The sequence below is a fragment of the Sinocyclocheilus anshuiensis genome, unplaced genomic scaffold (genome assembly GCF_001515605.1).
Source record: "Sinocyclocheilus anshuiensis isolate Anshui unplaced genomic scaffold, SAMN03320099.WGS_v1.1 scaffold194, whole genome shotgun sequence".
NCBI lineage: Eukaryota > Metazoa > Chordata > Actinopteri > Cypriniformes > Cyprinidae > Sinocyclocheilus > Sinocyclocheilus anshuiensis.
In genome coordinates, this window is record NW_015546074.1 from 654,118 (window position 1) to 668,925 (window position 14,808).

General features: G+C 35.2%; 2 protein-coding genes across 3 annotated transcripts in view; both read left to right on the forward strand.

The window, feature by feature from the left end:
- The first annotated feature begins 3,775 nt into the window (after positions 1-3,775).
- Positions 3,776-4,378, forward strand: LOC107699806 (mid1-interacting protein 1-B-like). Its single transcript, XM_016501199.1, has one exon. The coding sequence runs from the start codon at positions 3,857-3,859 to the stop codon at positions 4,271-4,273; it is 417 nt and encodes a 138-aa protein (XP_016356685.1). The 5' UTR covers positions 3,776-3,856; the 3' UTR covers positions 4,274-4,378.
- A 3,435-nt stretch (positions 4,379-7,813) lies between these two features.
- Positions 7,814-14,808, forward strand: part of LOC107699807 (ras-related protein Rab-30-like) — a 9,583-nt gene continuing 2,588 nt past the window's right edge. Inside the window, exons 1-4 of one of the 2 annotated variants that reach the window (XM_016501201.1) lie at positions 7,814-7,964; positions 9,593-9,742; positions 9,843-9,926; positions 13,565-13,748. In XM_016501201.1, coding sequence (XP_016356687.1) covers positions 9,605-9,742; positions 9,843-9,926; positions 13,565-13,748 — 406 coding nt within the window. In that variant the 5' untranslated portion in view covers positions 7,814-7,964; positions 9,593-9,604. The remainder of the gene's footprint in view (positions 7,965-9,592; positions 9,743-9,842; positions 9,927-13,564; positions 13,749-14,808) is intronic. The other variant, XM_016501202.1, reaches the window with a different exon arrangement.

Sequence of the window (14,808 nt, forward strand, 5' to 3'; positions counted from 1 at the left end):
TCCCAACATGCTTATTTGAAGTGCAATAAAAATATATTGAATTGCATTTTAATATATTTCTAAAAAGTATACTAGAAGTACTTTTGTATTAAATATATGCTTAGTTATACTTCTAAGAAATATGCTAAACAGAAAATTTGTTCAAGCTTGACGCCGTTATTTTCTAATATATATTTCTGGAATTCCCACAAGGATTTCAACATCATATATGAAGAAAAAAAAAAAAATTAGCTTGGCTCTGATTGGTTCGTATGATAATGAGCTCACCCCAGAGAGCTTCGCATATAAAATATGATATGCGCAACCGTCTCTTTTCACCGATCGTGTCTCTTTAGAGCACTTGGAGGAAACCACGCAATTCATATGGATTACTTTGGCCATTTTTTTTTGCGATTTCAACTTTTTGAAACGTGAACATCTTTGGTGAATCTTCTTTCATCGGAGGGACATAAATCTCTCAGATTTGTATTAAAATATCTCGGCTTTTCTTTTGAAGATGAACGAAAGTCTTAGATGGTTTGGAGCATCTTAAGGGTGAGTGATGACAGAATTCAAATTGTTTTGGGGGAGGAAACCACGCAATTCATATGGATTACTTTGGCGATGTTTTTTTGCGATTTCAACTTTTTGAAACGTGAATATCTTTGGTGAATCTTCTTTCATCGGAGGGACATAACGTTACATCTCTCAGATTTGTTTTAAAATATCTCAGCTTTTCTTTTGAAGATGAACGAAAGTCTTAGATGGTTTGGAGCATCTTAAGGGTGAGTGATGACAGAATTCAAATTGTTTTGGGGGAACTATGAAATTAATTAGAAAATATAGCGGTATGTTCTTATTTTTAGCAGCCTCTGCAAGCTTGTATGGCGTCTGTCTGGCTTTTGGAACCTCACTGTGACTTCAGGTAAGATTTCATTAACGTTATTTGTCTGTGCCAGTCGTGTTTTTGACATGCATTGGAAGAAAAAAATAAAATAAAATAAAATTTGTCATTATAACATGTACAACATTAACATTCTTTTATTTGCAAAATTAAGTTGTTTATTTATATATTTCTGATTTCCTGAACAATTTGGCTTTGTTGTAATGAGGTTATTGATCTTTGAAAAACCATGATTATGAACATACAATTACTTTGTCTCTTTTCTAGGGCTATTAGATAGTCATAAGACAGACAATACAGAAAAATAAATGATGCCAAGGTTGTGCAAGATTGCTTGTGTGTGTGCAACAAACACTATCTGTATCTGTGATACCTTGTGAGAGAAAAAAGAGAGGGAAGAGATGAGTTGAGTAAACACAAAAGAGCTTGGAAATTGGTTGACAGGTTGGTCACACTTTATTTTAAGGGCCAATTCTCGCACTATAGCATTCTTGTTATTATTTATTGTTGTATTTAAAAAGAAGAAGAATAAAAATGAAAATAAATATTTAAACATTGGTCTCAAACACAATGTTGAAAATGCAAGAGACAGAGCCGACTAATTACATCGATGGCAGACTGCTATCTTGTGGCAAGTATGATTATTACTGTGCCTCAAAAGGAAGTCTTAAAAGGATAATTCTCCCCAAAAAATGAAATTTGTCATAATTGACCCATTTATTCAAACACTCTTGAAACATGTTTCATAATCTCACTAATTTAATATGTCCACTAACAATGTCCAACAGTGTACACACTTTTTTCCGAACAATGTCCAAAAGTGTACTTTTTTTTCTGAAAGCTATAAAAATTTCCAACACAATTTCATCTCCACCACATCTCAGATCATGTATTATGTATAACAGCATTCTGTGATATAAAATGATGGTGACTAAACATTTGAACATTTTTGGAATAAAAATTTCTTGCTAATTTCGCTTCTGACATTTTATATATTCTAAATACACAAAATATAATAATATTTTCACATATTTGCATCATCTGCAGCTTGGAAGTGATGCATAAAAAATATCCTGCTCACAAGTGATATTTACCTTCATACTTCTTTATTTTCTTTACACATCAAATGTGTCATATTTCATCTTAAGCTCTACACTGCACTGTTGTCTTCTTGGTAAGAAAATACTAACTCTCCAAACATTTTATTATTATTATTATTATTTATTCATATTAAATATTTTCACTTCACGGACCCTAGTCATTCTATGCTTCTGCTATATGCAGCACAGAAGTGTTAAAACATTATAAATATTATATAAAATATTACATATTATATTTTATTGGGAAACACTTGGAAAAACTTAACTCTTAGAAATGAACTTTAACTTGCAATGCCAAAAGTCTGATTAAAGAGATATCATAACCCCATTTTATGTTCCAATAAATGATGAAGTCTGAACATTTATTTCATCACAGACATTGTGCAAACAATTTGACTTTAGTTATTTCCAAATATGAGTGGTGTTGTACGGTCTGGTTGCATCTGTACATATGCAATCACAGTTCAGAGCTAATCCAAACAGATCTGACCTTGAATGTCATTGCACTCTAATTGATTAGAAATAGACTTTTAGATTATATTTATCTTTCCATTTATAGCTTTTCAGTGCTGTAGGATCATAGACAAATAAGCAATGCAACATTGATGCATATAACGTCTTTAGTTATCAGCTGATAGCTTCATGTAAGATACAGTGTAATCACTTGAAGAAATCTTGTCTGATTTTAGAAATAAATCCCTTGTGGAAAACAAGTAGAATACACTGTAAAAAAAAAACATGCAATTGTTACCTTTAAGAGCTATTTCTTTCTGATTTAACCCATATTTCTTTGTCTTGGTATAAATAAATGCATTTAGATTCAGTGATTTTAAATAGTATTTTAGAGTGAATTAAACCAGTTAATTTAGATGTTACCTTTAATTTTCAGTTTACCATTTTTGTCAGTGTACTTTTCAAAGGAGTACTTATTATGAAAAAATATTCTTAAGTGTAAACAGAATGCAATATTTTTGGACACTTAATTGCATGTTATTTATAATTAAACTAAAATTAATTTAAGAGTGCTTTTTTACCCACTGAAGTAAAACTTAAGTACATCTTTATATGTAATTTCATATTTACTTTTATTGTCTTCGAAATATGATTAAAGTGTACTGTTGAATGTACACAAGCATTAAACTAAAACATACTTGAATGTCTTTTCTATTGAAACTTGTATGTTATGTATTTAAATATATTTGTAATTACACATTTGTTAGGATGAGGTTGCAATTTAGTACAGATAAAATATATTAACAAATGTAATATAAAATGACACACTACAGTTAACATTATAATCAAGTACTTTACCTGTGCTTTATTACGTTAGTCAACACATCAAAATAATTGTACTTCTTTAAAGCATGACAACTGATCTTTAAAACATAATGATTTAAAATGTACTTTAAAGTCAAACTTTTAATTGGACATTATTACAAAATGCTGATTTATTTTTTATTTCAGTTTTAAGCTTATATTATCTGCACTTTCTACAGTTTTTTTTAATATACTTTTTAGACTTGAAGTACACTACGAGTACACATTTAAGCACACTTCTTATTCACAAGGGATGGTCTGATGTAAATGACCATTCTGGGGTTAGTGGCCTTCAGTAAACTGCTCGGTCTCAGCATGGCAGCCAGAATGTCACGCTGTGAAGAAATAAGGGGAAGGGGGAGGGGGGGTTAGCTCAAGGGGGTGCTTTAACTGAACTCAACCACTAGCAGATCAGGCCACTATGTTGCATAACTGCTCCATGCGGCCCCTGTCAGACACGCTATAAAAAGAGCCTCTTTCTTCAGATTTTGCACTGCATCCAGGCCCCGGCTGCTACACCATCTAATCAAGAGCCTGAAACCCTCCTCCAACAACCATGCAGTCTGTCGATGCCAAGTTCAGCCGAAGCTCTCTGCTGCTGGCCCTGAGGCGGTACGGCACAGCAGTGCACAATATGGAGCAGACCGTCCTGCTTCCCAGCCTCCTCAGAGATGTGCCGTACGATGACAGTTCGGACTGTGAGGCTGCTGACAACAGCATGGACCTGTACGAGTACTACCTTCTGCTGAAAGCCATCAAGAACACGGTGGAGAGCGGCCTCATCCCACATGACGATGTCAAAGCCAAGAGTCACGCCACCCTGCACAAAGGCCTGGAGCCTCTGCTGGAGGCCGAACCCGAAGAGATTTTCCACTTCCATCTGCGAGGCCTGTTCACAGTCATGGCAACGCTCACGAAGAAGTCCCAGAACTTGACTGAGAAATACTTGGACATCATCGGGATCAGCCGTTAGGATTCAGCACATCTTGAGAAAACATCCATCTTGGGTGGTTGCAATTACCTGGAAAGCTGTTTACATCCTTGTCACCATCTATGTGACATGCAATTAAAAACATTACAAATGATTTTGTTTCAGAATTGTATATAAAATAATATTTTCTTAAACATTTAAATATATATATATATTTTTTTACACATCCATTATATTTGGCTTGTAATTTGGGTTTACATTCTGTACACAGATTATTAGTGAACAATTGTAAATGGAAATCCCTCTGAAAAATTTCTACAATTTAAAATAGACAAACTGTTTCCCTCCAATATTAGGGGTTGCAGTGTATTAGGTTATGAGATTCGTTGTTTAATTAACACAATTTTGTATAGTACATAAACAAGATCACTGAAACACTTTAAAGGCCTTCACTTGATTTAACCGTACATCATTTGCGTATCATATATTGTAAAAGAAATTCACGTATTAAAATGTCAGTCAAAATAACCAGAACCAGCTAGTGAAATCATCGAGATGCTACAAATTCAAGCCAATAATAAAAGACAATTGACGTAATATTGCCAAATTACTGTGTACACCAGTGTTATTTTAGTATTATTTATATCATATTTAATGAGTCCCATTTAAATGGAGAATTTTTTTTCAGTTTTAGTTATTTATGCCCAGTTAGTAATTTTAGTGCTTCATCTTAAACTTACTTCAGTTAGTTTCCAAAGTAACATTTCTAGTTTTTTTAATCATATATTTTATTTCAGCTTTATTTCAATTAACAAAAATACTTTTAATAATTTTGTATTAAATAACCCTGATGCGTGCGCACACACACACACACACACACACACACTACCTTTACATAAAGTCCTATAATATTGCTTATATTGCTCCTTTTACTGTAATAATTCAGCTTTTAACTGTGAATTTATGTCAAATGAGAAATAGATGAAACCTTCCAAAGTAAACCAAGAGCAACTGAATCTGTAGCAAAACTCCTGGGATTGCTCATTATTTCACGAGACAGGCTATCGGAACAATATCCATGCCAAAGTCTAGCTGAAATCATTTGTGACATGAAAGCACAGCCTCAAATGTCATGCTGTTCAGTGCTGTCACAATTATTTGAACAATCATTTCAGAGATTCTGATGGCCTTGTTTATGCATGTCTTTGCAACATGCTTTCTGACATTATGCCAAACACACTTTGAAGGACATCAGATGCATAATCAGTATCCCACATACACACATGAACAAGACTAAACTAATTGTGAAAGCAGTTGTTGACCAAAAATGAAAGTACTGTCATTCAAACGGTATATCTTCCACGGAATACAAATGAGACATTTTGCTTTTTCTTTTTTTTTTGAGGGTGGGTAAAATATGATCTTGTTTTGTTTTGATGATCCATAAAATTAAAATAATCTGGTAATCTAAAAACCAATTGTTCATTGGAAAAAATAACTTTAAAAAATCAGATTTTTTGTTTTCCAAATAGTTTAATGACATTGAGGACACAACTTCATAAATTAATATAAGTGCATTTTAACTGTAAACTCGGTTCAACCAGATTTGATTTGCAACTGTAGTCTTCACATTCCTTGTGACAACTACATCCTTTCAACGGATTGGATGAAAAGGCTCCACGATTTCAGCAAATGTCTTCGGTTCTGGTTTGAGAAAGTGAAATAAAAAAGTTGAAAGACAAAGTATTGTGGCGACATACACAACTTAAATATAAAGAAAACGTCAAGACAGAAAATAACACACTATAATGTGGCTGGATTTCCATGTGCTGTTACCTTTCTCTGGAAATTCATCAGGATGCAGCCGGATGTACTCATTCATGTCCCTGTCCAATGTGGCATATTTATAATTCTCATACTTTGTGAGATGATAACCAATGAACCATCCAACAGTTATGAACAGCGCTTGGCGGTGAACACCTGAAAATATAAATATATATATATATATATATATATATATATATATAATAAAAAAAGAAAGAAAAACATTAGACATTCAAATATATGTTTGCATAATCAAATTGAATGCTTGATGTTTTAGAATACAATTGATGTTTTAATTTTCATTCAAAATGTTGCTAACTTAATTGGTGAGGGGAATTAAATTTGTTGATGTTTTTTGAAAAGTAAATGCATTAAAGCTGGCATTACTGCTGCATTAAGTTTACATCACATTTTGCATATGCAGTCACAAGCAATGTTAATGCTTTAATTAAGTAATAAGAAGGAATGCAACAGCAATTCCACTGATCTAGGTAATAAAAATAATAGTAACCATGGTATTTTTTGACGAGGTAACGTTAGCATGTAAATATCAAGGTATATGACTGTGGCATTCATTCAGTACCACATAGATGTTCAATTATCACCAAGACTGTACCGCAGTTCATTTGTGCAAATGAAGTCAACCACGAACGCATTCATTTATTATTATTATTATTATACAATTAAATTACAATATGTTGATGTTACAGATATAATTTATTATAATTGCATTGGTGTACGTTAGATGTGTTCTCACCGGCTTTGAGCGCAGGCCTGCGGTTTAAACTGTTGTGCAGCATTGCAGTCGCCCAGCCGCACAGCCCGAACCACACTGAATTTCTGTTGACGATCCCCGGAGGAGGCAAAACTTTGGCTTCGTCAGGCAGAAGGCCCATTTCGCCAAATAACAGGCTCTTCTAAAGTCAGAAACCCTTTTGACACTTAACGTTCCATATCACCTCCTAGAGGAAATCAAGGGCAATGTTTAGGCGGAAATTAAAATCGGTCCGGTGAGAAACACATGGCGGATTTAAGTGTTCCGGAGAGATCATCTGGATCATCCAAATATGAAAATCTATGAACAAGCTTTTCTTATTTGCTGCAGGTCATTGGAAGACCCTCCTCTAATTGTAATCAAACCATACGGCGAATATATATATATTTAACAGTGAAGCTGAATTAAATATATTTTTGAAATTGGAAATATATTTAGTTTCAACTTTCATATAATTTCAAAATGGATTTCAGTGTACGTTTCCAGTCTTACAGTAGCTTACATTTAGACTAAATGCAAATGTGGATGGAACTAGATCAGAACTAGATTCATATGACATGTTATAGACAAATGAAGTATGTGAATGTATTTTCATGGATTGCAGTATATGGAGGGGGATATATTTACTTTATTTAACTATATTTGTTTATAACTATACTAGCAAATAACTACTGTAAAATACTAGCATAACTATTTTAGCAAATATATTTTTGGTCATTTTTTGTAGCTATAGTTTGATTTAGAAAATGTATTTGTTTGGCCGAATGGGAATTTAAGCAAATGAAGTACAAACAGAGAGATTTAAATCAAATCAATTCTTCAACTCTTTAACCTCTTTTTCACCCCTGCCTTTCTATTTTGCCATTTACACTGGTTACATTTGAACTACAAATCCCAGAATGCAGCGGCGATGTTTTCTGGACTCGGCTTCCACTGGGGAAGCAGCATGACGTCATTGTCAAAAAAACCGAGGAAACTCTGCGATCATTGTGCAACACTGGAGCCGAAAATCTGCCGAGGTTGCTCTAGCTCTTGGCGCTGCACGGTTGCTCTTATCTCTTAGATTAAAAGCCTGGAGAAAAGACTGAATGCATTCGGAATAATAGAAGCAGTGGGGTGAATCCCCTGCATTTGGTAAGTGTACAGATGATTTAATGTGACCTTTAATGTTTAGAGCATCCTGCTAGCTAATGGAGAACATTGTGCCTGCAGGTTTTATTTAATCATAAAATAAAATGTGCAGTTTTCACTATTTATAAAGGGTTTAAATATAAAGGGAAAGAATTAGGCCACATCTGTGTATTTTCTATCTTTTGCTCTGCTCAGAGAAATTGCATATCAGATTTCAGTTTTCTGCTATCAGATATGTTTTCATCTAACCCAGTAGGGCTCAATAAAGTATTGTTTTTTTCTGTTCTGCTATTTAATATCCTTATTATTCCCATATAGCACATATTGCAGTCATAACATTTAATATTTAAGGAACAGTGAGGTTATATTTCATCTGTTTTCAACATGTTGATTTCTGGATGAAAATGAAATACAGTTTAGAAGGTTTGTTATTCATTCTATGAGAGTCAAAAGTTATGTTCATGTTGTTGCAATATGTGGTAATGTGAGGGTTAACCAGCATAAAAAGTTTATTAAACAGTGCAAATTAAATGCCAATAAATAAATAAATAAAATAAAAATTGTGCAAAATGATAAAATGTAATTGTGACTCTGAGCACGACCTCGACTAATAATTGTCTCTACTGTTGTTTTTTAATAAATATTAATTGCATACAAAATAAGATCAAATATATTTGCAGTAGTGAATAACAACAACAACAACAATGATAGATAATTAAATTAATATAGTATTATTTCCCAATAAATAAATAATTAAAATAAAAATTGTGCAAAATGATCAAATGTAATTGTGACTCTGAGCACGACCTCGACTAATAATTGTCTCTACTGTTGTTTTTTAATAAATATTAATTACATACAAAATAAGATCAAATATATTTGCAGTAGTGAATAACAACAACAACAACAATGATAGATAATTAAATTAATATAGTATTATTTCTTTTTTATTTAAAATGATTTATTTGATAGAAAATTATTTTTGCAGTGGCGATGACATTGGTTGTGTAACGTTGGAATGTTTATTCATGCAGCTAATTCAGTCGAATTACAATTGAATCAAAAATGTATTTTAAAAGGTCTGTTTGTGCTCAACTTCCAATTTTCAGTTGTATTTCTTTTAAATTTTGTATGCTTACATCCACCATAATTCTGAATTAGCTGTTGAAAGTGTGTTTGCGTGTATGCATGTGTGTTGACAGGCCTCTGGGAGTTGTTCTTTATTCCTTGTGTTTTTATTGCGGTCCTCACAGCATCCTGCCATAGGCCTTGGCAACAGCAGCGTTCGAGCACATGCATAGCAGCTTCTCCTATAGCAACACTTCAGAAACAAACACTGCTAATGTGTGTAGTGAAATACAGAGGCAGATGCACTGTTGATCTAATAAATTAAAGAATGGCCAGCAAAAAATGGTCCCTGGAGACATCAGGCGTAGTTTTTTCCCCTCGTTTGTTCTCAGTAATACATCACTGTGTCATTGAAATGTTTGTTCTGTAAGGGCTGCTGCAGCTCTTTTACTTCAAACAGTGTTTTATCAGAGGGATGTTGCTCAGCCATGTGTAGTTTGCATTGTAGTTCTTAACACCCACATATGATCTGCCTGTCTCTCTCTTCATTCATGTTCCCTCAGCTGAGCGTGAGGATGGAGGATTATGATTACTTATTCAAAATTGTGCTGATAGGAAATGCAGGAGTGGGCAAAACCTGCCTCGTCCGACGCTTCACTCAGGTGTGTGGAATAACTCATTGCATTACCTATAATAATGCAACAACACTAGAGGTTTGCAATGCGTCCGTATTTTTATAGAATTTGCGGTCACTGATAATTATAATTTTATAATAATCGTTTCATTTAAACTTCTGCATCTTGCATTTCCTAGGGGCTGTTCCCTCCTGGACAAGGTGCCACCATTGGAGTTGATTTCATGATTAAAACTGTGGAAATAAAAGGAGTGAAAGTGAAGGTGGGTAAGCCTCTTTAGTTTTTAGGTAACTGTGTGGAAATTTGATTGGAATATTGTGGTTATTGCATATGCATGCGTGCATACATAAATAAATAAATAGTGACTTGAAGTGCTTTATTTTTTATTTATAGTTTTCATTTTATTTTACTTAATTTGTAGTTTTCAGTGTATATTTTATATTAAGTTATTTCTGTCATTTAAAAAAAAAAATTTTTTGATATGGAAGTCACGCCTCACTAGTCGCACTGGATCAAAATTGCATTGGTCACATTATAATCACATTAAAATCACATTATAATATTACTTTCAGAAATTATTTGAAATATTGGTAAATAAAACAACATTGTGTTTTAGTTCTGCTCACTCCAAAACAAATCCTTTAAATTGAACAGTATTCAGAACAGAACAGGAATGGAACAGATATGTATAAAACAAGTTATGCCATTCATTATAAACAACATTTATTATAAGTGTCAAACCTAAACTAATTTATTTAAAGCGAAACTGAAACAGCCGGGCACTTACCGGTGTGGACAATGCATTATACCAGGGGTGGCGAAGTTAAGCGAACGTCAGTCCTGGAGAGCCGCAGCCCTGCAGAGTTTTGCTTCAACCCTAATCAAACACACCTGAACAAGCTAATCAAGGTCTGAAGGGTTACTAGAAAGCTACAGGCAGGTGAGTTTTAATTAGGGTTGGAGCTGAACTCTGCAGGGCTGCGGCTCTCCAGGACTGGAGTTCGCCACCACTGCACTATACAAATAAACGTACATACTTTTTTGCACATTTTGTGTGCTTGACATGCATTATATTATATTTTAAAGGGATCCTATTATGCTCTTTTACAGAGTCTTGATTTTGTTTTGGGGGTGTACTAGAACAGGCTCTCATACTAGGTTGTTCGAGAAACATTATTTTTTACATATTTTACATTATTACAACACCTCTCTCCCCAGTCTGGCATGAACGGCTCAAATAGTTCCTGTATCAAATGAAGGCCTGCCTTCTGAAATACGAAATGTGCTGTGATTGGTTGGCTGGGCCAGTGTGTGTTGTGATTGGTTAGCTGGGCCAGTGTGTGTTGTGATTGGTTAGCTGGGCCAGTGTGTGTTGTGATTGGTTAGCTGGGCCAGTGTGTGTTGTGATTGGTTAGCTGGGCCAGTGTGTGTTGTGATTGGTTAGCTGGGCCAGTGTGTGTTGTGATTGGTTAGCTGGGCCAGTGTGTGTTGTGATTGGTTAGCTGGGCCAGTGTGTGTTGTGATTGGTTAGCTGGGCCAGTGTGTGTTGTGATTGGTTAGCTGGGCCAGTGTGTGTTGTGATTGGCAGCACTCGGCGCCCGGTCGGGAAATGTCATGCCCCTTACCATAGCCGCCTGTGAGCTTCAGTGTAAATATTGTGTCAAAATCAAATCAATTTGAGCGCGATTTAAACCCCGATGATTGTAACCATTCTAAGTCTGTCTGCCTTGGGAAAGCTATGTCTCCGACATAGTGATAACACTCGTTGCCTTCTCTAGTGCAGCTCAACCAGGTCTCGTCCCATTCGTCGATATTTGTGATATCACAAATCCCGGAAAATATGCGTTGTAGTCCAAACGAGTCGTTCTTTGTAGTTTTTGAAAAGTGATTTCTGTTAAATAAAATATCTCCTTTTGAAGTGGACTTTGAGCTTTGTAACTTTGCAGATCTTTTTTTATGCTCAAACAGCAACATTACAGACTAAATAAAGTTGAAAAAGTGAAAAAGCATAATAGGACCCCTTTAAGTCACTTTGGAATATAAGTAGCTGCATGATTCAGATGATAAAAATAATGCTACTTATATTCAGGACAATATGTGTTATATATCTTTTTTAACAGTATAAATGTGAATAATATTGGCCTTGAAATTTAGTAAGCATCAATTTATAAATAATGGCCCTTTTACAGTACCTGGTACTTTTTTTAGTACCACCTCGGTTGAGGTTTCAAGTGAACCGAATAGACTGTATAAAAACAGGACGGTACCGTTACCAAAACGTGACGTGTAAACTCTGCTGATCACTGATTGGCCGGAGAGAATCGTCACTACCTGTGTCACTGAACTTACGACAGAGACACTACAGAACCGCTAGATTTAAAGGGTTAGTTCACCCAAAAATGAAAATTCTCCCATAGACAGCAAGGTAACTACCACGTTCAAGGTCCAGAAAAGTACCAAGATGATCGACAAAGTAGTCTGTGTGACATCAGTGGTTCAGCTGTAAAGTTATGAAGCTACGACGTCATCACGCCGGATCTGGGTCAGCGCCGCCACACGCTCGCGTCATGATACTGTTGTGAACGCGCGTCCAAAGTGACGCAGTAGAGACGAAAATGTGGAATAAAGTCGTTATTTTTGTTTTCTTTGCGCAAAAAAGTATTCTCGTAGCTTCGTAACTTTACAGTTGAACCACTGATGTCACGCGGACTACTTTGTCGATCATCTTGGTACTTTTCTGGACCTTGAACGTGGTAGTTACCTTGCTGTCTATGGAGGGTCAGAGAGCCCTCAGATTTCATCAAAAATATCTTAAATTGTGTTCCGAAGATGAACGAAGGTCTTACGGGTTTGTAACAACACGAGGGTGAGTAATTAATGACAGACTTTTTGGGTGAACTAACCCTTTAAGCCAGTGAAGGATCGAACGCAACTGTTTTGAACAAGCGCAACTTTTTTTAACAACCAAAAAATGGCTGTTTCGTTGTCTGTTGAGGAAGTACAGACGTTCGCATTTTAACTAGTGAAAATTTAATTCTTGATATCAAGAATTAACATATTTACTAGTGAAAATTTAATTGTTGATATCAAAAATAACAACTGTTACTAGTAGAAATCCAATCCCTGATATCAAGAATTAACATTTTAACTAGTAAAAATTGAGTTGTTAATATCAAGAATTCATATCCAGCAAATTAATAAAAGTCAATACGGCTTGCCTATTGCCATTCCCAGGATATAAATTATTGATATCAAGAATAATATTTTTTACTAGTAGAAATTTAATTGCTGATATCAAGAATTCAATTTCTGCGAGTGATGATGTCATTGTTAATATCAAGAATTAACATTGTTACTTGTGGAAATGTAATTGCTGATATAAAAAATAACAATTGTTACTAGTAGAAATCTAATTCCTGATATCAAGAATTAACATTTTAACTAGTAAAAATTGAGTTGTTGATATCAAGAATTCATATCCTGAGAATGAATAAAAGTCAAAACGGCTTGCCATACGTTGATAGCAGAGGAGCGGATCCAGCGAGAGCTTGATGGGGCGACGCGGAATGAAAAGTTTTATAGGAGTCGCGGCAGTAGAGGCGGCGCAACTATGACGACATGTGAATAATCCCTCCCACTCTAAAGCGGTACTAAACTGCAGTGGAAACGCAAACTGAGCCGAGCCGTGACGAGCCGAGTCATACCACACAGTGAAAAATCGCCATTAAGACCACTGGAACACTGACTGATTTAGCCCTTGTGTCTGTGCACCTCTGGGCATTTTTCCGCATTTCAGTGCACTTCCTGCTAATGAAATAGACTGAAAGCTGTAGTTTGTGTTGGGTTCTGCAAGAAGTGCTAAGTGACTTCACTGATTATTTGATCTGCTTATTCCCACAGCTCCAGATCTGGGACACGGCCGGGCAGGAGCGGTTCCGCTCAATTACCCAGAGTTACTACCGCAGTGCCAATGCCCTTATTCTCACCTACGACATCACCTGTGAAGATTCCTTCCGGTGCCTTCCTGAGTGGCTGAGAGAGATCGAGCTGTATGCCAACAACCAAGTAGTGACAATCTTAGTAGGTGAGTATTCAAGTTTTAATTGAACCATTTTCTAATAATAAAACAAATTATTTGTCTTTTAGCTGTTCGTTTTTTAGCTACAGTATATTGAGTGATGATATAAATTTCAAAATCAATGGCATGTGTTAGACACTTATTGTCCTCAATTAGAGAAGGTCATGTTTCCTTAAGATTGTCAGATTAACTCTACTACACAATAGGCCACAGGCTAATTTTAGTAACCCTTGTTTAGTATAGGAGCACGAGTACAGTAAGCTTCATGTTTATTGATGCATTTACAAACTACTTAAAGAGATAGTTCACCCAAAAATGAAAATTAGCCCATTATTTACTAGGGTTGGGTATCGTTTGGGTTTTTTTTCGATACCGGTGCCAAATCGATACTTTTAAAACGGTTTCCGGTGCCTAAACGGTGCCTGAACCGATACTTATTAAAAAAAAAATTAATAAATAAAAATTCCCCCCAAAAAATGATGGATTGGCCATTAGAATAGAAATAGAATAGAGAGTGCAAATGTTAGAGGGTCAAGTTTTTTAATAAAAAAAAAACAAGCAGATAAAATTAGAAGTAGCATTAGAATAGAGAGTGCTAGAGTTAGAGGGTCAAATGAAGATAGCTGTGTTTTCAGCTGTTTCTTGAAAATATTAAGGACTCAGCTGCTTGGATTGAGCTGGGAAGGTCATTCCACCAGGAGGGAACAGTTAATGTAGAAGACCTTGAAAGTTTTATCATAGGTTGAATGCAAAATGTTTCAATACAAGCATTTCAGTCAAATGTAATTTATGCAATATTTCACACCTTTAACCCAAAAGGAAGCATTTGACTGGTGTTGTGGAGTAAAAATGTTATAAAGAACCAGAGGAAAAATATTTCAATCGATCGCTCAGGCATGGCACCGAAATGAGGCACGGAAATCTGCGTTCGGATTCGGTTCTAGTACATACATAGGTACCGGTGCCATATTGGTAACGGGTTTCGGTACCCAACCCTATTATTTACTCACCCTCAAGCCATCCTAGGCGTATATGACTTCCTTCTTTCAGATGAATCCAATCGGAG